The sequence below is a fragment of the Carex rostrata genome, chromosome 15, assembly GCF_964058835.1.
Source record: "Carex rostrata chromosome 15, lpCarRost1.2, whole genome shotgun sequence".
In the NCBI taxonomy this organism is placed as follows: domain Eukaryota; kingdom Viridiplantae; phylum Streptophyta; class Magnoliopsida; order Poales; family Cyperaceae; genus Carex; species Carex rostrata.
The window spans coordinates 681,327-701,176 of NC_135932.1; the positions used below are offsets into that span (position 1 = coordinate 681,327).

Consider the following 19,850-nt stretch of genomic DNA (forward strand, 5'->3'; position numbering starts at 1 on the left):
TGGATAATTTCTAGACGTTGATTTTTTAACTTATTGATTCACATAAAAAAAAAAAAAATCAAAATGTGATAATTTTGTATGGGCACATAGAAAAAATAACATAAATCACGTCTAACGGTTTTATTTTGACGTTTAAGTTTTAAACTTTGAGCTATTTAAATTTTTAAAAATGGAGACATGATAGAGGCACAAAAAATAGAGGCATTTGAACCCTCCTCTTTTTCAAAATATAATATTGTATAAAAAAAAACTTATTTTTTTTCTTTTTATATTTTTAGACCCTAAACTCTAAACCCTAAATCATAAACCCTAACTTAAACAAGTAAAATGATATAATTGCGTTCAGTTATACCTTAGGACTATTTACTTATGGTAACATAAGTAAGCATATTTAACCAATAATATAGGTATGAAGGGTTTATGTAAAAATATTAATTCAAACTTTTGAGTTACCCGAGGTTCACATATCACTCCAAAACAAAACAAAATGAAGAGCTTTAGATATGAGATTTGATAGTTTTGGATCTAGTGATGCTTCAAATATGGAGTGAGGATTTTTGTATACTAAATTTTAGATATGGGGAATGAGGTTCGGATCTAGAAGGGGTGGGGGTTATTGTAGTGGTGGCCAAAAAGAAAGGGTGTCGGGTTAGAAGGGCTACTTTCGTGGTTGAGGAGGCGTGCGACTGTGACATTCTAGATGTAGAGCGGGAGGGGGGGGGGGGGGGGGGGGGGGGGGGGGGGATAGAGACTAGAGCGGCTAGGGTATGCGGAAGTTTATATAGAGGTGGGGATAGAGTTGGCTCCAAAATTTGATTTGGTTGGAATGAATGTTAACAGATCATAATAAAATAAATTTAACTGTTTTGAGCTAATGATATAATTATGTTTGTGTTGTTTTAATTTTCGTCCTCAAAGATCCACCTATCTAGGCTTGTAAATTCAAAATCATGAGATAATTTTTCACATAAGAGTCGTAAGATTTTTGTTCTAAATTTTATTTTTCTTTAAAATTGTTACTAAATTGTTTTTATTTCTTTTATGGAATCAAATTTCAAGCCAATGTATCTATTATCTGATATTATTTTCATATAGTTTCTATAAACAAAAAATTGTATGTCTGGCGCTTCGTAAAGTTTTATATTTTAGAGATCATTTGTGAAACAAATAATTATGCGAGTACTAGCTGGTTAATTGGTTTAATATATTCATTTTTATATTTATTACTTATCAATATTATATAAATTTAAATAAAAATATTATTTCGAAATTATGATACAATGTGATTGAATTTAATATTTAAGAATTTGACAACCATACAACTTCATAATTTTCAATTTGATCCTTTCAAAGTTTATTAATCCGCACATAAATTTTTTGAGAGAAGTAATCCGCGCATAAAATTAGTATGTCAAAAATAATATTACATATTAGTTTCTTCTCGTTTATACAATCTTGCTATTTATAGTTGTATTCTAGATTCAAACTAAGAATGTTTTTATTTATTTATTTGCGTTGCATGCGCTGATGCGCATATAGAAACTTTTTTTTTTGGTGTAAAATTAAAATTTCTGGAATTGATTACCTTTCTCTTTCTCTCACTCACCTGAGACGTCTTATCATCTCCTATGACATATTGACAATTTAACACGAATTCATATATTATACTGATTTTAGTACAACCATAATTTACTTATTTAACATGAAATTCAATTGTTTTCAATCTCCTTTTTCAATGATACTGTTTTTAGTACAGCCATAATTTACAATAATAACACTTCCAACAGACGAGCACCGACAATGTAAGAGAATTGGAGCGTCATTGTGATTTAAATAAACTTATATCAAACAAAATTCAATGTCAAACTTGGTAGATTCTTTATTCAATGAATTGTCAAAATTCAAACTTACCCAAAATTTTAAAATTATTTGTTGCAAAACTGACTAAATTTTGAAGGACTTTTTATAATGAGTAAGGCTTGGATGCTATGAATAGCATAAGGACATCCGTGCTATGGCCTCAAAAATATATCGTATAAATTTCAAACTTCGATTTAAATAGCTCAATAAATTGGTTATATAATAAGATTGTAGAATACTAATTTTTACTATTTTTTTGATTTTTTTTTACTATTTTTTATGATTTATGAAAGATGACAAAAAATAACCTAAAATATTGACAATTTTATTTTATTTTTAGGCCATTTTTCATAAATCATAAAAAATAGTAAAAAAATTTCAAAAATAGTAAACATTAGTATTGTACAAACTTATTATATAACCAATTTATTGAGCTACTTAAATCGAAGTTTGAAGTCTATACAATATGTTTTTGAGACCATAGCACGGATGTCCTTATGCTATCCATAGCACCCAAGCCTGAAGCCTTGTTCTTTTATAATATATACATGTTCGAGAGTGATACTACCATGCTTTGGGAATTAAAGTGAGTGTTTTAATTCCCGTTCATATCTCCATTTTCAAAGCTCAAATAGTCGATCCCAATTTCTCAACATGTTCTTCATATTGAAATGTGCTTGGAGACCAAATTTTACATTTTTTGGAAAAAAATTTACTATTTTTTTAGAATTTTTGAAAATCAGTGTTTTTTTTATAAATTTTTGAAAATCAATGTTTGTTATTAAAAAAAATAATAAATCAGTGTTTTTTAGAATTTTTGAAAATAGTGTTTGTTATTAAATAAAAAAAAAAAAAAAAAATTCAGTTCAGAAATTTCCAAAATAGTATAAATAATATTAAAATTCTAAAAATATAGTATAGAAATTTTCAAAAAATGAAAATTTTGGTCTCCAAGCACATTTCAATATGAAAAACGTCTTGAGAAATTCAAATTAACTATTTGAACTTTAAAAATAAAGATATGAACGGAAATTAAAACACCTCCTTTAATTCTCAAAACATGTTAGCATCACTCCATGTTATAATTTGAATAATATTACCAGGACATCTGATATCAATTTTTATATCTGTATTTAATAAAAAATAAAAGTTTTTTTTTTAAAATAAAAAATATATATAAAAGTTGTGCCATCAAATTAGAAATCTTTCATAGCGACACTACTCGCTAGTGTTTGTCAGATCCGAAATCCTAACGTTTCAGCTCGTTTCGTCTCATTTCAAAACACTAACAATATTATCGTTTCGCCTATGAATAAAAATATTTCTAATTTGATGTTAATCTGTTACACAATATATTTTTTTTGAAAAAAAATGATACAGATTAAAAATCCGTTAAAACTAAAAGAAATTTAAAAACAAAAATGGTATAGAAATTGAAGCCGACGTGGGCATCTTTTGAGAGAGAGAGAAAGAGAGAGAGAGAGAGAGAGACAGCGCACTGTCATATTATATTCTCTTTTCTTTCTTCTCCTTTATTCTTCCTTGAGTGCTCCGAATTCCTCTTCTTTCGGTATTTTATTCAAAGATAAAGCTGGGAACTTCCAAGAGACTTTGATTGATAATCGATCCAACAACAGTACAAATCTTTCCTCAAATTTGATCTCTTTTAGCTCTTTTGGGTTTGAGTTTGACCCTGGTCGAAGCCTCTATCAGGGTCAAGCTCTGATTGATTGGTTTGAATTCAGAAATTTAGGAAATTTGTAGCCTTATTTGGTTTTCCTTTCGTATTTCGTATTTCTATTTCTAGAACTCTTCTCTTACAGTCCAAATAAGGCTTCTATAAGAATTCATTTACAGAAAGGAGGCTTTTCTTTTCTTTTCTTTTTTTGTTGTAAATCAAACTTAGGATTTCAGTATATGCAGTACAGTGGTGGTTTATTTAGTTGGAATTATTGGATTCTTCTGTTAGTATGAACGATTAAAAGAGGAATTGTGTTTATTGGGAGAAAACAGATTGAATTGAAATGGCTGGTAAGGAACCAATTGAAGTGAAATTTAGGCTGTCAGACGGGTCTGATATCGGTCCGAACAAGTACGACCCGTCGACATCTGTGTTCTCTCTCAAAGAAACCATTTTATCGCGGTGGCCTCAAGGTGAGAGCTTCATCATTTCCATAATTCTATTGGTAAATTTTCATTGTACTGGCCAAACAATTTTTTTTTGGTTTACTATAAGTTGCCATACTTATCATTATTTTAGTAGGTAAATTGGCAATTGATAATTTGATGTACCACCTAATTGGAGAATTTAAAATATTTCAATCATTCCTGTGGGTTTAATGAAGAAAACATTTATCATATAATATATATTTGGATATTTTGAAATTTTTTTTTATATATATTTATACTTTGCAAATGTCCAAAATGACTTCCTAATAATAGATAGTCGATTGAAAAATGACGTGAGATTGCTGTTGTAATTACTCATCACAGCCGTCTCTTCTAATTTTGTTAATTGGGAACTTTTTTGTTGATAGAAATTGGAACGGGTCCAAGGACTGTAAGCGACTTGAAGCTAATAAATGCCGGAAAAATACTAGAAAACAACCGCACTCTGGCTGAGTCGCGGGTCCCAATCGGGGAGGTCCCAGGAGGTGTAATTACCATGCATGTTGTTGTACGGCCTCCTCAATCTGATAATGGTAATAACAATGCTTCTTCTTTCAAAGCTTCAATACAAACAAAGATAAAGGGCCTTTTTGCAAATTCCACTTAAAATATTTCACATTTTTGGTATATAATCTAATAGCACCATCTGCTCAGTTAGTGTAATAGGAAAGGTACTTTGCATGATTACATCCATGATGCGCATGCACTATTTTGTCTTTGGAAATGAAGAAGATGGTTGAAATCTAACCATCTTTTATATTCTTTCATTTGTTGGCTTTATTTCCCCTTTTATATAATGAAAATGAACCGAACCCACTTATGTTGGTTTTGAAATATTTATGAACTGCTTATGAAGTGATCTATTAAAATAAGATATAATCCTTGATAAAAAAAAGGTTGGTTACTTTTCATTTAAGGTCTAGTATATATCTCCACCCGCTTTTCTTTGCACATACAGTAAATAAATGGATATAATGTGCAAAAGAAGGGATGATATAAGCCAGATTATGATTTCCTATTATGGATGCATTATATTCATCTCCCATCAAAAGAGATTCTAAAACTTGTTGTACTGAGCTAATGTTTTAACTGTCAATTATAGACTCAAAATTTCAAATAATTTTGTTAAGCTTTTGAAGTGTCACTGAAATACATAGTTGATTCGAAAGTGAATCTCTTTTTTACTTTTTTTTTTTTTTTTGTATTAGAAGTTCTTTCAAATAAGATAGAAGGTTGCATGAGCGTAGACGACTGATAAATAATAATGTGGTTTTAATTTAATTTACAGAAAAGACCGGAAAAGCTGCCCGCGAGAAAAACAGATGCACATGTACTATCCTCTAATTTTCAACTCCCCGCTTACATGTAAATGGAGTTGCACAGTAAGTGAATATTAGTCTCAGAAGAACTGCTTATATCAAAACTAGTTCGGGGCCTTGGTTTTCACTTTTCAATCAAGTGTGCATGAAAGAAAACCGAGTCTCTGTAACATAAAGTTGCACTGTTAGTGTGATATTCTTTTTGCTAAAATTCATTATTGAATGAATGATTCTTTTTATGTTGTGCATTTCCTCCGGAACCAAGAAATCCATAGTTCTTATCTATTGAAAGCGATCTTACATTATCTTGCTAATAAATTTATGTCATCAAGTGAGAGTAGGGCATATAAAAAGAGGAGGGTTCATCATCACGCCTTCACTTTTTAGTTTGCTAATAACAAAAGTTCTAAAATTTATATATTAAAATAAAACTGTTAATATAATTTATATTATTTTCTCTACACAAAGATTATTTTTCGATTTTTGTTTTATATAAATCAACAAGTTAAAAGACCAACATCCAGAATTTATTAACATAGTGTATTTTCGTAAGCTCTTGATACTAAATCAAGGTAAAATTGAAATATCGTGATTTTTACGTGTATATAGAGAAAATGATATGGATCATATCTGACAAATTTATTTTTCACATTTAAAATTTAAAATTTAAAATTTAAGTTATTATAGTTATAAAAATAAAGGTATTTGAATCCTCTATCAAAAATATCTTTTTGATAAACAGCCCCTGGCTCACAAGAGATCCAATTTAGTTTGTTAAGCTGATGAACACACCTCATCTCAATTCATTTTGATAGTTTACCCAGGAAAGCTTGGCCAATAGGGGTGCAAACGGGTTGGATATTATCTGACTGTATTCAACTCCGTATCCGAAAATTTAATACGGATATCCGATATCCGAATATCCGTGCGGATATGGATACGGATATGGTTTTGAATTTTAACTATCCGTATCCGAATAGTAGATATATATTATATAGTTTAATATATATTATGAAAAAATTATGTTATTCACTATTATAAAAAGTGGATATCCGTATCCGTATCCGGTTAATATCCGATCCGTATCCGTATCCGTCTAGTATCCGTATCCGTATCCGGAAAATAAAAACGGATATGGTTTTACCACTATCCGATCCGTTTGCACCCCTATTGGCCAAGCAAAAGGTAATTACAACCATGTTCCCTAAAACCTTATATGCTTTTATTTAATTTTGGTCCTCAAAACTTTACAAATCTTCATTTTAAATAATTCACTATTGCTGGTGTTGTAAAATAACAAAAAAGTTATCACTTCAAGAAAACACCTCGAATTAGATGAGGTTATGTATGTAAAACTATCTCTACACTGTTGAGGACCTTTCTCTCAATATGCAATTAAATGGAATAAAATAAGTAACACTTGACAATTGAAAATACAAATATCAAATTGTGCGTTTGGATGGAACAAGATTAGCACTAACCCAATAATAATACTATTCTTTTGAGCTATTCGACATTTGGATGAAGCAAAAATAGCATTAACCCACTATTCTTTGTTTGTCTTATATGAGTTAGCTCACTATTATACTAACTCAACCAAAAGATAGGTTAGCTATTATTCTCAAACTTGAGATTAGTTTTATTCTTGCTCTATTCCTTGTTTCATTTAAACGTATGAAAATGCAATCTTTTATCTGAGTCTTTGAAAAACTTAATATCTCTTGTAATTTCTTGATATACCCATTTCTCCAACCTTGTTTCCTCAAAGAAGGTGTTTTGTACCCATTTTGAAGAAAAATGAAAATATAGATGGAAGGAGGAAATTTGTGCAAGTTGTCTGTATTTTTCATGAACAGATCAGATGTTTCTATACTTTGCAGGATAATGTGATCATGTATATACTTTTCTTGTAAACTAAGGAAAATTGCTCTAATTCAATATTAGAGCTAGTTCATCCAGCTGCTATCCTATAAATATTTCTCCGTATATTTGTTCTCTTTTGTAACAATTGTGAACTCCATTTCATCAACTAACTTGTTCCTAGAGAATATCATATTTTCTTTTCTAAAGTTCAAATAGTAGATCTGAACCATTCAACATAATCTTCATATAAAATAGTTGTATACTAAAATTTATACTTTATAGATTTTTTAACCATTATTTTCAGGTGGGTACAAAATTACTACTTTTGAATGGTTTGAAAATTTTAGATCAAGCAATTTTCTACCAATCTAAAATAGTAAAATAATTCTAAATTTTTTTAAATTTGATCTATAAGCAGATTCTTTACATGGTGATCAAGTTGAAAGGTTCTATAAGTATTAAAATTTACTTATAAATTTTAATTTTTTGACTGCTTGACTTTGTACAAAATGAGTTTGAAAATTTATAAACTTTGAATGTAAGCGTAATTACATATTTACATCCAAATTCATTTTTTCTCAAATTCTCAAGTGAAACTGAAAAGAAGGGGAAACAGAGACCAGCTAGCTAGTAAATTTATTGTTGAGATTCATAAATTTATTCTGTTTTTTTATTTTATTTTATTGAAAATAGGATCCGTTCTGATGCTATAAAGTGATTGAGTTACTAATTTTTTTTTGAAGGTCAGTGAGCATGGCTCAGCTGACAATTTCACTAATAAGAAAAAAATCAATTACAAAGACAGTAAGAAAGTATGTACATATTTACATAATTTTGTAAAACGAAAAGCGCTATACTCCATCTTGTTCCTATGATCAAAGGTTCCTCTGCCAATAGTCAATCTCTATTGCAGTTATACCCACCAGATCTGGTATGCTCTTTGCCTCCGATGCGAACAAACGCCTGTTACGCTCTCGCCACAAATCCCAACAGCCCGAGGTCCAAATTGAGTCCCAAAGTTTGGTCATCGGTTGAACCATGTGTTTCCTTGCTTCCCACCATAGATCAATGATCTTCTCGTGTTGATGTAAATCTATCCTCAGGTTATACCTGAATAAAATCATTCTCCAAAACTCCACTGCAAAGGTGCATGTAAATAACAGGTGGTTCATTGTCTCCATGCCAACACATTGAGTTAATAAATTGATTGTTCTGATTCATTTAAAGCTGTGGATAGACTGAATAAAATAAAAAGCTCCAAGTAAACATTGTCATTAGCTCCTAAAAATCCAAGTTGTGATCAATCGTCCGTCGTATGGTAAATAAATTAAAAATGAATCGACTTGCTTGCTGTTATAGTCGGTTTTGCGGAGGATTTCAAGTTTTCAATGGTGATTAATTGGTCTGGTAAACCAGCCAAAATTGAATCGTGTTCCTTTCTCATGTGGCATGTATTGTTCTTGGTGATTCTTAACTACCATCATTATTTTGTGATCCAAATCAATATCCTATACAATTTCAATAAATTCAAATAATTAAACTCACCCTATTAATTTGACCCATATCAAAATCAATTAAAAATTACATATACATGGCCTTACTTGATCGAACCGCATATAATATTACTTGCTGTTATTAAAAATCATGTCAGCATCAAGTCTTGGTTTTTCTTTGAGTAAAACAGAGGCTAGCCTCTATTTAATTGATGAATGCCATGTTACAAATCATGTCAGCATCAAATCTTGTTATCTCGATTTGCTCTTTGTTAATCCGTGTATCTTTGCGCGCGGCACTTCTCTGTGTCGCTTAATATGAAGGAGAAAAGAACATAAAAAATTATATCGACCACAATCCACACACACAGAGACACATATTTGCAAATTTGACCATATTTCATAATAAACCTAATTCATACACCTCTCTGGTCTCTGGTTATCTTGCTTTGATTTTAATTTTTCATGAAATCTGTGCCTCTTTCTTGTCACTCTAAAGTTTTTCTAATTTTCAAGTGAAAATCCGAAAAGAGAAGAATATTAGTTACGGCGTTACATGTTTTATTATGATACATGAGATTACGTGTGCAAATTACCTGACGTGTCCATTCACATGACGTACCTCTCTCTAACTGAATAGAAGTATGTAATCGATTTTGTCATGTTATGTCAAATTATGTAACATGTAATGTAACGTGATCTTAATTTTCAATATTATTTCTTCAATTTATTTATTTTGTTCTCTTTTTTTTTTCCCATTTTTTGGTACTTTTTTGTTGTTAAAAAACTAAAACTAAAATTTTATAATTAGACCCTACTGTCTGGAATAATATATACTTCAAGCCCTTGTGCTGGAATAATATATACTTCAAGTCCTACTGTTGATTCCTTGGTTCAGGAGAAGTATTTTACTTTTTTATACTGAAAGTTGAAACACCAGTTGTTAGAGACTTACAGTCATTGAATGAATAAGTTAGATATCAATAAGTGCAGTATTTGGTACTATATATAGTGGCATGTCATTTATGTAGCACACCTGCTTGTTATAAAATGATAACTTGAGGGACAAAAATTATACAAATAATTCCATTTAAAAACTATTTGAAGATCTTTTTAAGTGGAATTCCACACTTATTCCAAAGGAGATGTGAAATAAAAAAAATAAAAAGATGAAGTAATTGTCTTCTCATTAGTATTGTTTTATTTGTTAATGTTAGTTCCATGATATACAACTCGCAATTTGGATCATGAAAATAAACCAAAACAAAAAGAAATTGGCCTTTCGACAAGTATTAATCACTAATGAACTGACTTAATAATAATTAGATATTTACAATGAATATATTTATTAAATAAATATTAAATAATTACATATTTACAATGATTATAATTATTGAAGAAATATTAAATAACACATTAATCGTATGAAATCTAATAAATAACAAATTAATAAGACCAAATTCACGTCCATAATTTGTTAGATTTATATATATCAAAATTATTAAACGATATTACTGCGGGCTAAAGTAAATAAAGTTAATTGTTATATAAATTGTAATTCATGGGAAAAGCACCACGTTGCTTCGGGTCCCACATTACATTAGCAGGCTACGTTTCCCCTCCTTTTTCACACTAATGGTGAGATGCTATGCTCCAATGTTCTCTGATGTCAAGCCAGGCCGTAGATTAACTGGCGCTCTCCAATTATAATAAATGGAGATAATTGGAGCACATATTTGCACTCGCTGTAGGCGCGAGTAGACTACTAGACTCCTCTCTTGTAGAAAGGGGACCGCCGACCGAATTAAATAAATAATTATAAAAAAATTATAATCAAATCATGTTATTTTTAAGAAGACAACTTTTAACTAATATGGTAGGTGAGTTTTAACAGTTCAGATTCATCAATTGAAACTAATTTGATGAGTTTTAGACTTGAATTCACCCGTCGATTTGGTGAACTTAAGAACACCCTAGTTCTACACGCTTTCTTTCTTCAATTTTGAACGTGATATTCCAAAAGAACATAGTGCGCTAATTAGAAAATTACCCGGAAGCTTTCTTTCTTCCTTTTCACTCGGCTCTGTCCAGACTCCAGATTACTCACTGAGCCACTGTACAAAACAAACATACAAACACAACGAAAAACCTCTCTCCATTTCCCAATGCCATCGAACCAAACCCTAGATCTTCCCCTCCTCCCCCCTCCAAAACCCTAGATCGAGTTACATCTTGTACGCGTCCAGTCTTCATCTCTTCCAATGGCGTACTTAACTCTGTTTACATCAGTTCTCATGTCGATCTGTTTGGCGCTCAGTTCCGAGTCGGCGACGCTCTCCCTGAAGCTGGTCCACCGTTTCTCCGACGAGGCTCGAGTGGCGACCCCGGGTGGCGTTGGCTGGCGGTGGCCGAGCGTAGGGAGCATGGAATACTATAGAACATTACTGAGAAGTGATCTCCATAGACAAAAGAGAAGGCTTGGAACTCGCTATCAGGCGCTTTACCCGGACGAAGGGAGTGAGGCATTCTCCCTTGGAAATGATTTTGGGTGGTTGGTGCTTCTATTTTCGTTTTTTACTTTTAATTATTGTTTTGCACAATGGTTTTTTCATGAATTAGAGGTGGTGGAGGAAGATGGAATAGTGGTGATATTTGCTTGTTAAATACTGAAAACAGTATTTTTCATGAAGAGGATTTGAATTGTGTGATTTTTGAAGTATTTAAGGGTACTGATTTCATGCCTCGGATAGAAAAAGAAAGTTAAAGGTCTTTGCAATTCCATGTAATGCACTTTTTACTTTAGGTGAACACTTTTTGGTTGCAATACTGTTGCTGACATATATGAAAAATATGAAACCTTAATAAATCTGCACAGTTTTTAGTTTAGTGACATGTACTGTTCAATTCTATTTCAGTAGAGTTAGTGACCCATAAGCATCTCTATCAAAGGACTATTCTGCTAATTGTTAAATACCTTCTAATGAAGAATTTATTATCTCACTGGCAGGTTGCACTACACATGGATTGATATTGGGACCCCAAATGTTTCATTTCTCGTTGCATTGGATTCTGGAAGTGACTTGCTTTGGGTTCCCTGTGATTGCATCCAGTGTGCTCCTTTATCTGGTTATCACAGCAGTTTGGTACGCTAATTTCAAATTTAGTTTCTTAAGTTAGCATATTGTCTATCCATTACCACACATCAGACAAATGGAATTTTTGAAAATAGAGGCGATGTATATTGTATTCTGCTAGAATTGAGCAGAAGGGTTATCACTTATTTCAAATAATTGAATTTGACAGGTGCTCTTTCATAAATGGGGCATCCATTGTGCAGGATAAGGACCTGGGAATGTACAACCCTGCCGAGTCAAGCACCAGCCGCCACCTCCCATGCAGTCACGAGCTCTGTCAACTGGGCCCCAGTTGTAAGGCTGATAAGCAGCCCTGCCCCTACAACATCAGTTACTACACAGAAAACACTTACAGCTCTGGTTTACTGGTAGAGGATAAAATGTATTTGGCATCCAGTGATGGTCACGGTTCAACACAAGCTTCTGTCATCTTAGGGTAAGTGTATAAATTAAATTGGTATAGTTAGGTAGTTTAAGGACTATGGTTGTAGGTTTTATTAATTTTTTATTTGTACTGATGTAGTTGTGGGACGAGGCAAGGTGGCGGTTACTTGGATGGAATTGCCCCTGATGGGCTTCTTGGTCTTGGTCTTGGCGATATATCGGTACCAAGTTCCCTTTCCAGGGCTGGTTTGGTGAAGAACTCATTTTCCATATGCTTTAAGCAAGATGACTCGGGGCATATTTATTTTGGGGATGAAGGGGTCTCTTTGCAAAAATCCACCCCCTTTGTTCCACTAGATGGCAAGTAGTAAGTAGTTTTGGATTCTACTGTTTATCTGGTTGTATACTGTTTGAAAAAGGGAAATACTTGTTGGCATGTATCTTACTAGAGTTTTCTTCTGTTTTCAGTCTTTATTATATAATTGAGGTGGATAGATTTTGTGTCGGTCACAAGTGTCTTGAGCAGAGTGGGTTGCAAGCACTTTTTGATACGGGCTCGTCATTTACATTTGTGCCCCAAGATATATATAAAAGGATCTCCCTTGAGGTACCTTCTGTTAAATTTAAATTACAAATTGATCCTTTCATGTGCCAATTAATTTCTGATCTTTTACTATTTTTATGATTTTTTAGTTTGATAAGCAAGTTAATGCTTCGAGGGCTGACTTTGATGGATCCCCTTTTGAGTATTGCTATAAATCTAGGTAAGCTTGTCAAACATGTATAATAAAATCATTCACTGCTTGGTGCTTATTGATAAATCTAATCCTCTTCATTGTTTTTTTTAGTCCTGTGGCAGTGCCTGAGATACCTAATCTGACTCTAACATTGACTGTGAATAAGAGTTTCTTAGTTATTGATCCTATCTTCAATGCTTACGGGGAGCAGGTAAATGATCTTTTTGCAATTTAATAATTTCTTGCAAAGAATATATCAGTTTTATAATTTGTGAGAGTCAAATTGCTGTAGGGACAACTTGCTGGGTTCTGTTTGGCTCTTCAGCCTACAACTGATAGTCTTGCTACCATTGGACGTGAGTTTTCTTGATGCCATTATATAAAAATTGTTTAAATATTTTTTGTTCTTATTAAAATGTGTCTCTTTTTGTAGAAAATTTCATGACAGGATATCACATTGTCTTTGATAGAGATAATTTAAAGCTTGGCTGGTCACGCTCCGACTGTAAGCTGCTAAGGCCTTGTGTTTTCTAATTATATTTTGTTTTCTAGAAGATATATATTTTTTTCTTGGTAATAAGTCTCAAAAATAATTCTTTATCATGTGCAGTCCATACCATAGTACATAATTTCATAAGCTTTAAAGTAAAATAAAAGGTAACATAATACAATTTAAACCAAGTTTAGCTTAGCTAGCGTGTTATCAATAGTATAACGTCCCGTGCTATCGCCTCAAAAAGTTATCAGTGATAGGCTTCAAAGGATGAATCCAAACTGTTGAAACTGTTCTACTCCACGAGTGATGCATTTACATACAAAGTTCATAAATTTTTGAATTCATTTAGTACGAAGTCAAGCGGACAAAAACTAAATATTTGTAAGTTTATTTTAATGCATTATTTTTTTATCATTTTTTGACCACTTAATTGTACTTGTGAAGTAGATTGGTTTCAACAATTTGGATGCGTCATTTGAACCTATATGATAGATTTTCAAGGAGATAGCATGGCATATCGTTATACGCTCACCAAACAAAACAAAGTTTGTTTATAGATTTTGAGATTAGATTGGTTTCAACAATTTGGATGCGTCATTTGAACCTATATGATAGATTTTCAAGGAGATAGCATGGCATATCGTTATACGCTCACCAAACAAAACAAAGTTTGTTTATAGATTTTGAGATTAGATTGGTTTCAACAATTTGGATGCGTCATTTGAACCTATATGATAGATTTTCAAGGAGATAGCATGGCATATCGTTATACGCTCACCAAACAAAACAAAGTTTGTTTATAGATTTTGAGATTTCTTAGTAAATTCAGGAAAATGATATTATCAGTATTCAGTACTACTACAAACACAACGATGGTATGAACCATTACAGTACCTTGTGTTGTATCTGATACCTCATAGAAATCGGGTGCTGTGACCAACAACTGGAAGTAACATGCTAACCTGGTAGCTTATCAGGTCTGACCCACATCAGATTATTCTTGAGCCCAAGTCACAAACTTCTATTTTTGGATGAATCAGGCGGTGGTTTGGAGAACAGCACAAAAGTCCCCTTGACACCAGGAAAACAGCCGAACCGGCCTGAGAACCCATTGCCGACAAATGAGCAGCACAGTTCGCCTGATGGGCATGCCGTCTCTCCTGCTGAGGCCGGCCGGGCCCCCACTGATCATAATTCATCAGCCGTTTCTCCAAAGGAGGCTTTTGTGCAGCAACTATGCCTCTTGCTTCTACTGATGACTCAGTTCACCGTCTTTTCTGTGGGATGAGAGAGAAAGAACCCTTTTGACTAGCGAACTAACAAAATAGAGAGTTGTTCTTGTAAATTTCTTGTGTTTTAATTCATTTGTTTGTTCGTTGCTGTGTCTGCTGCTCTACTTGGGTTCTTTGTTCGTATCATGTTTCTCGTGTAGAGATGCACTTGATAGTAAGTTGCCAAGTAAAAGTACATAGCAACCATTTTAGGTAAACCAAATAGCTTCGCATTGTAACACTGGTGCATGATCAAGTATCAACATGCCACCTTGTTTTAGGATAAAATATCACCCCGTCACCTGTATATATTTACTTTTAGGATAAAATATCACCTCGTTACCTGGAATTAAGGCTCCGTGTATTCGTGACATGACCTGTTTAGTATTAAGTTGGTTTTTATTAATAACATTACCTGTATATATATATAGAGATGGGCTATGGTGCATTGCAATGCATGAATCCCCTTATGCATTGCACTATAATCACGGATTTAAAGTTCAGACGACCGATCCGAACTGTTAGATGTTTAATCCATATAGAAATGTGCTTGGAGACCAAATTTTACATTTTTTGGAATTTTTTTACTATTTATTAAGTATTTTTGAAAATTGCTGTTTTGCTGTGAACATTAAAAAACAGTAAAATTTTCTGGACCATCAGATCAGCGACTTTCAAAATTGCTTAATAAATAGTAAAAAAATTTCAAAAAATGTAAAATTTGGTCCCCAAGCACATATTAATATGAAGAACTTGATGAACGGTTCGGATTGGTCGTTTGGACTTTAAATCCATGATTTAGAATGAAATGTATAAAAGGGTTCATGCATTGCAATGCACCATAGCCCATCTCTCTCTATATATATATATATATATGTTTTGCCAAAAGTGAGTAAAACCCACCTGTTTCATTATGAAACCAAAGATATTTCTTTACAGTGTTATGGTGGTGCAACCATGTACCAGTCAAAAGGAGAAAGTAAAATACAAATGTCATCAGACATCAAACAAGCGTGGAACCAGTAAGCTGAACACCTAAGTAGCTATAAAGTGTGCTAGGTAGTAGAAACAATGGCCTAATATAAAATATACTTGGCAAGCAAGCAAACTTTTTTTTTTTTCTTGAATTATTGAACTTACAATTAATAAACAAATAGTTAAACGTGATGGAATATAACTAATATTGTCAAACATGACAAGTCAATCAGGACAGCGCGGATTTCATCCCAATTTTCACATTTTTCTCATCCTTATCCGCTGTAAGTTGGGTTTTGAGTTGCATACAAATAATCAGTTAATGCAGATGCAGTGCAAAACCTCCATCGTTCAGGCTCCAAGAATAAATCTTTTTGACATCAAATCAAGCAACCTGACCAGAGCCAGAAGGCCTATCTGCTATCTCTATCAGTTACCAATTATGAGAAATTGAGTTGACACCATGAACTAGTTTTTGCTGTGTCATGTCTATGTATGTGTTAAAGCCTAGCAAACCTAACCACCTGTTCATGGAACAGGCATGTGCTCTTGTAGTTTCCATAGTGATCTCCTTTTAAGATCTTTTGGGCTTTCGTGTAGCCCTTTATGGACTCTATAACCTTTTCATTGGTTGCATTTATTGGTCATGATAATTTGTGCTTTCGGTAAAAGTGGGTTCTCTTCTCTATGTTGTTTCCATGCTTTTTATATGCTCTCATTTTGGAGTCCTGATTATCTGTTTCCATTTCTGTACAGTAGGCTCTCTTACGGAGTCACTGAAAAGCCGGACCCACAACTATTCAGTCCTCTCCCACATTTTTTAAATAATTAACATTAACATTTTCAATTTTAAATATTTGGTAAAAATTGTGTATAAATGTGAACTTGAATTCATGCATTTAATTTGACAAAAATAAAACTGAGTATTAGAGCTCGCTTTTGGACAGAGTTGACTCAATTTTATCGTTGATTATTTAAAACTGAGTATTGGGAACAAATTTATTTAATAATACTGATAATTATTTAAATACTATCAAAGTAAAATGTATAGATATATTCTTCATATATAGTTTAGATATGGTGTGTGTCAAGTTTGATGCAATATGAAAATTGATTGACCATGCATTGATGGTTTGAAATAATTAACAGTTCAATTTAATTGACAATTATGATCAAATAGTTATTCCTGTAACAGAAAATCACTGAATCTGGTTCCCAAATAATTAGGCCTTTTGAACTAACAAAAGTTTACCAGTGTTAGTGTGAGGAGCCAGTTCTAGATTTCTAGTTCTAGGTTGGTGCCTTTTCTGCTCCATTGCTTTTTTGTTCCCCCACTCTTTTCCTTTCCTTTGTTTTTCTTTGTCCCGGTACAAAGATCGGTTCCTAGTTAAAGAAGACATCTAGCATAGGTTAGATACATGTTAATTATAACATAAATAATTGGATCCCAAATAATAGTTTTGAGAATTTATTGAAATTGATGTAGAATGTGATTAAAATAGTATGAAATGATGTGTAATTATCACAGAATAAATAACAAAGATGGTATAAAATGAATTTTAATATTTAATCAATGAGACTTCTCTCATTAATCTTACAAGTAGGACCCTCTATTTCAACTTAAAATAATATCATTACTATTTCATTTAAAAGGATTTTGTCAAGTATCGATTGCTATTCAAATTTATGTTAATATAATAATATAGTAAAATAGAGTAGAAGGAGGGGAGATGGATAATATCGTCAAGTGCTATTTCATTTTCTGTTATTAAACACTAAGCATTATTTGAATGGCATTTTTCAACTAGCAATTTTCATACCACTGCTCTATTACACTCTTCTAAGTTCTAAGTTCTAACTATAGATCTTCTAATAATATTTTATATATTGTCAAATAGCCATTTGTGATTTGCTGGTAGAATAAAGTATATATTTTATACATCCGTGCTTACATTTGGCTTTCACATTTTAAAAAAATAACCAAGAAATCGATATTTGCATTTATGTTGGAGATATAGTAAACCTCCAACCTTAAAAACACACACACACACACACACATATATATATATAGAGAGAGAGAGATGGGCTACGGTGAGTTGCAAAGTAAAACGCGTTTCTACTTCACGCCGTATTTTTATTTTGAAAGTCCAAACGACCGATCCGAACCGTTAGATGTTTAATCCATATTGAAATGTACTTGGAGACCAAATTTTACATTTTTTAGATTTTTTTTTACTATTTATTAAGCATTTTTGAAAATTGCTGTTTTGCTGTGAACAGTAAAAACAGTAAAATTTTCTGGACCATCAGATCAGCGACTTTCAAAATTGCTTAATAAATAGTAAAAAAATTCAAAAAAAATATAAAATTTGGTCTCCAAGCACATTTCAATATGGAGAACAAGAAAAATTGATAAGCCACCGTTGGATCAACGATTTTCAAAGTGACTTAATAAATAGTAAAAAAATTCAGAAAAATATAAAATTTGGTCTCCTTAATATAGAGATAAACTTGAACGGTTTGGACCGACGTTTTGAACTTTGAAAATTGAAAAACGAATTGGTAGCACCAAAGCTCAGGAACTACAACTTTGATCTTAGCCAACCTCTCTCTCTCTCTCTCTCTGTCTCTATATATATATATATATGAGGAGGGTTCAAATGCCTCCATTTTTTGTGCCTCCATCATGCCTCCATTTTTAAAAGCTTAAATAACTCAAAGTTTAAAACTTAAACGTCAAAATAAAACCGTTAGTTGTAATCTATGTTATTTTCTCTATGTGCCCATAAAAAAATATCACATTTTGATTTTGCTTTTATATGAATCAATAAGTTGAAAAATCAACGTCTAGAAATTATCCAAATTTGTATACATTTTTACAACTTCAAGATGACAATCAAAACAAAGTTGGAATGCCATAATTTTTTACATGTGCATAGATAAAATGATATAGTTCATATCCAACGGTTTTCTTTTGACGTTTAAGTTTTAAACTTTGAGTTATTTAAGCTTTTAAAAATGGAGGCATGATGGAGGCATTTGAACCCTCCTCTATATATATATATATATATATATATATATATATATAGAGGAGGGTTCAAATGCCTCCATTTTTACAAACTTTAATAACTCAAAATTTAAATCTTAAAATTCAAAATAAAACCGTTGGATATGAACTATATCATTTTATCTATGCACATGTAAAAAATTATGACATTTCAACTTTGTTTTGATTGTCATCTTGAGTTTGTAAAAATGTATACAAATGTGGATAATTTCTAGACGTTGATTTTTTAACTTATTGATTCATATAAAAGCAAAATCAAAATGTGATAATTTTTTATGGGCACATAGAGAAAATAACATAGATTACATCTAACGGTTTTATTTTGACGTTTAAGTTTTAAACTTTGAGTTATTTAAGTTTTTAAAAATTGAGGCATGATTGTGACACAAAAAATGGAGGCATTTGAACCCTCCTCATATATATATAGAGAGAGAGAGAGTAAGGCTACCATGCTTTGCAAATTAAAGTGAGCGTTTTAATTTGCGCTCATATCTCTAGTTTCGAAGTCCAAATAGTCGATCCAAACCGTTAGATGTTTAATCTATATTAAAATGTGTTTGGAGACCAAATTTTACATTTTTTGAAATCTTTTTACTATTTATTAAGATGGTTTGAAAATCGCTGTTTTTATTAAAATCACTATTAAAAAACAGCAATTTTCAAACCATCTTAATAAATAGTAAACAAATTAAAAAAAATATAAAATTTGCTCTCCAAGCACATTTTAATATAGATTAAACATCTAACGGTTTGGATCGGCTATTTAGAATTCGAAATTAGAGATATGAGCGCAAATTAAAACACTCACTTTAATTTGCAAAGCATGGTAGCCTTTCTCTCTCTATACATACATACATACATACACACACACACACATACATAACATACATACTCGTTATTTTATGTACGAGTGTACATACAGTGCCCAATTAATTGTTCCTACTTAAATGTCAATTTTTGAAAAATGAAGACACTACAATAAATTATTATTCAACAGCATAATTATATACAAATAAATTTGTGCAAAATAATATATTTGAAATTTCAAATGCTAGACTCATAAATTAAATCAAAATCACAAT

The 19,850-nt window shown here is 31.9% G+C and overlaps 2 protein-coding genes across 4 annotated transcripts; both read left to right on the forward strand.

The window, feature by feature from the left end:
- The first annotated feature begins 3,342 nt into the window (after positions 1-3,342).
- LOC144566409 (membrane-anchored ubiquitin-fold protein 3-like) lies at positions 3,343-5,559 on the forward strand. The gene is made up of 3 exons (XM_078316425.1): positions 3,343-4,014; positions 4,398-4,562; positions 5,318-5,559. Exons 1-3 carry the CDS (start codon positions 3,885-3,887, stop codon positions 5,371-5,373), a joined length of 351 nt encoding a protein of 116 aa, XP_078172551.1. The 5' UTR covers positions 3,343-3,884; the 3' UTR covers positions 5,374-5,559.
- A 5,268-nt stretch (positions 5,560-10,827) lies between these two features.
- Positions 10,828-14,836, forward strand: LOC144566608 (Eukaryotic aspartyl protease family protein). Of its 3 annotated transcripts, none has more exons than XM_078316655.1 (10): positions 10,828-11,255; positions 11,712-11,847; positions 12,042-12,274; positions 12,362-12,589; positions 12,691-12,829; positions 12,916-12,986; positions 13,071-13,170; positions 13,252-13,315; positions 13,393-13,464; positions 14,496-14,836. In XM_078316655.1, exons 1-10 carry the CDS (start codon positions 10,966-10,968, stop codon positions 14,741-14,743), a joined length of 1,581 nt encoding a protein of 526 aa, XP_078172781.1. In that variant the 5' UTR covers positions 10,828-10,965; the 3' UTR covers positions 14,744-14,836. The 3 variants fall into 3 exon arrangements, with proteins under 3 accessions (XP_078172781.1, XP_078172782.1, XP_078172783.1); XM_078316657.1 differs by having other exon boundaries at positions 11,109-11,255; positions 12,008-12,274; XM_078316656.1 differs by lacking the exon at positions 13,393-13,464.
- Positions 14,837-19,850: the final 5,014 nt, after the last annotated feature.

Bases quoted from the DNA above. Each gene is read 5' to 3' on its own strand.
- LOC144566409 (XM_078316425.1), top strand. From the start codon at position 3,885: ATGGCTGGTAAGGAACCAATTGAAGTGAAATTTAGGCTGTCAGACGGG. The intron at 4,015-4,397 runs GTGAGAGCTTCA...TTTTGTTGATAG, and splicing joins TTTATCGCGGTGGCCTCAAG to AAATTGGAACGGGTCCAAGG. The intron at 4,563-5,317 runs GTAATAACAATG...TTTAATTTACAG, and splicing joins GCCTCCTCAATCTGATAATG to AAAAGACCGGAAAAGCTGCC.
- LOC144566608 (XM_078316655.1), top strand. From the start codon at position 10,966: ATGGCGTACTTAACTCTGTTTACATCAGTTCTCATGTCGATCTGTTTG. The intron at 11,256-11,711 runs GTTGGTGCTTCT...TCTCACTGGCAG, and splicing joins CTTGGAAATGATTTTGGGTG to GTTGCACTACACATGGATTG. The intron at 13,465-14,495 runs GTAAGCTGCTAA...TGGATGAATCAG, and splicing joins TGGCTGGTCACGCTCCGACT to GCGGTGGTTTGGAGAACAGC.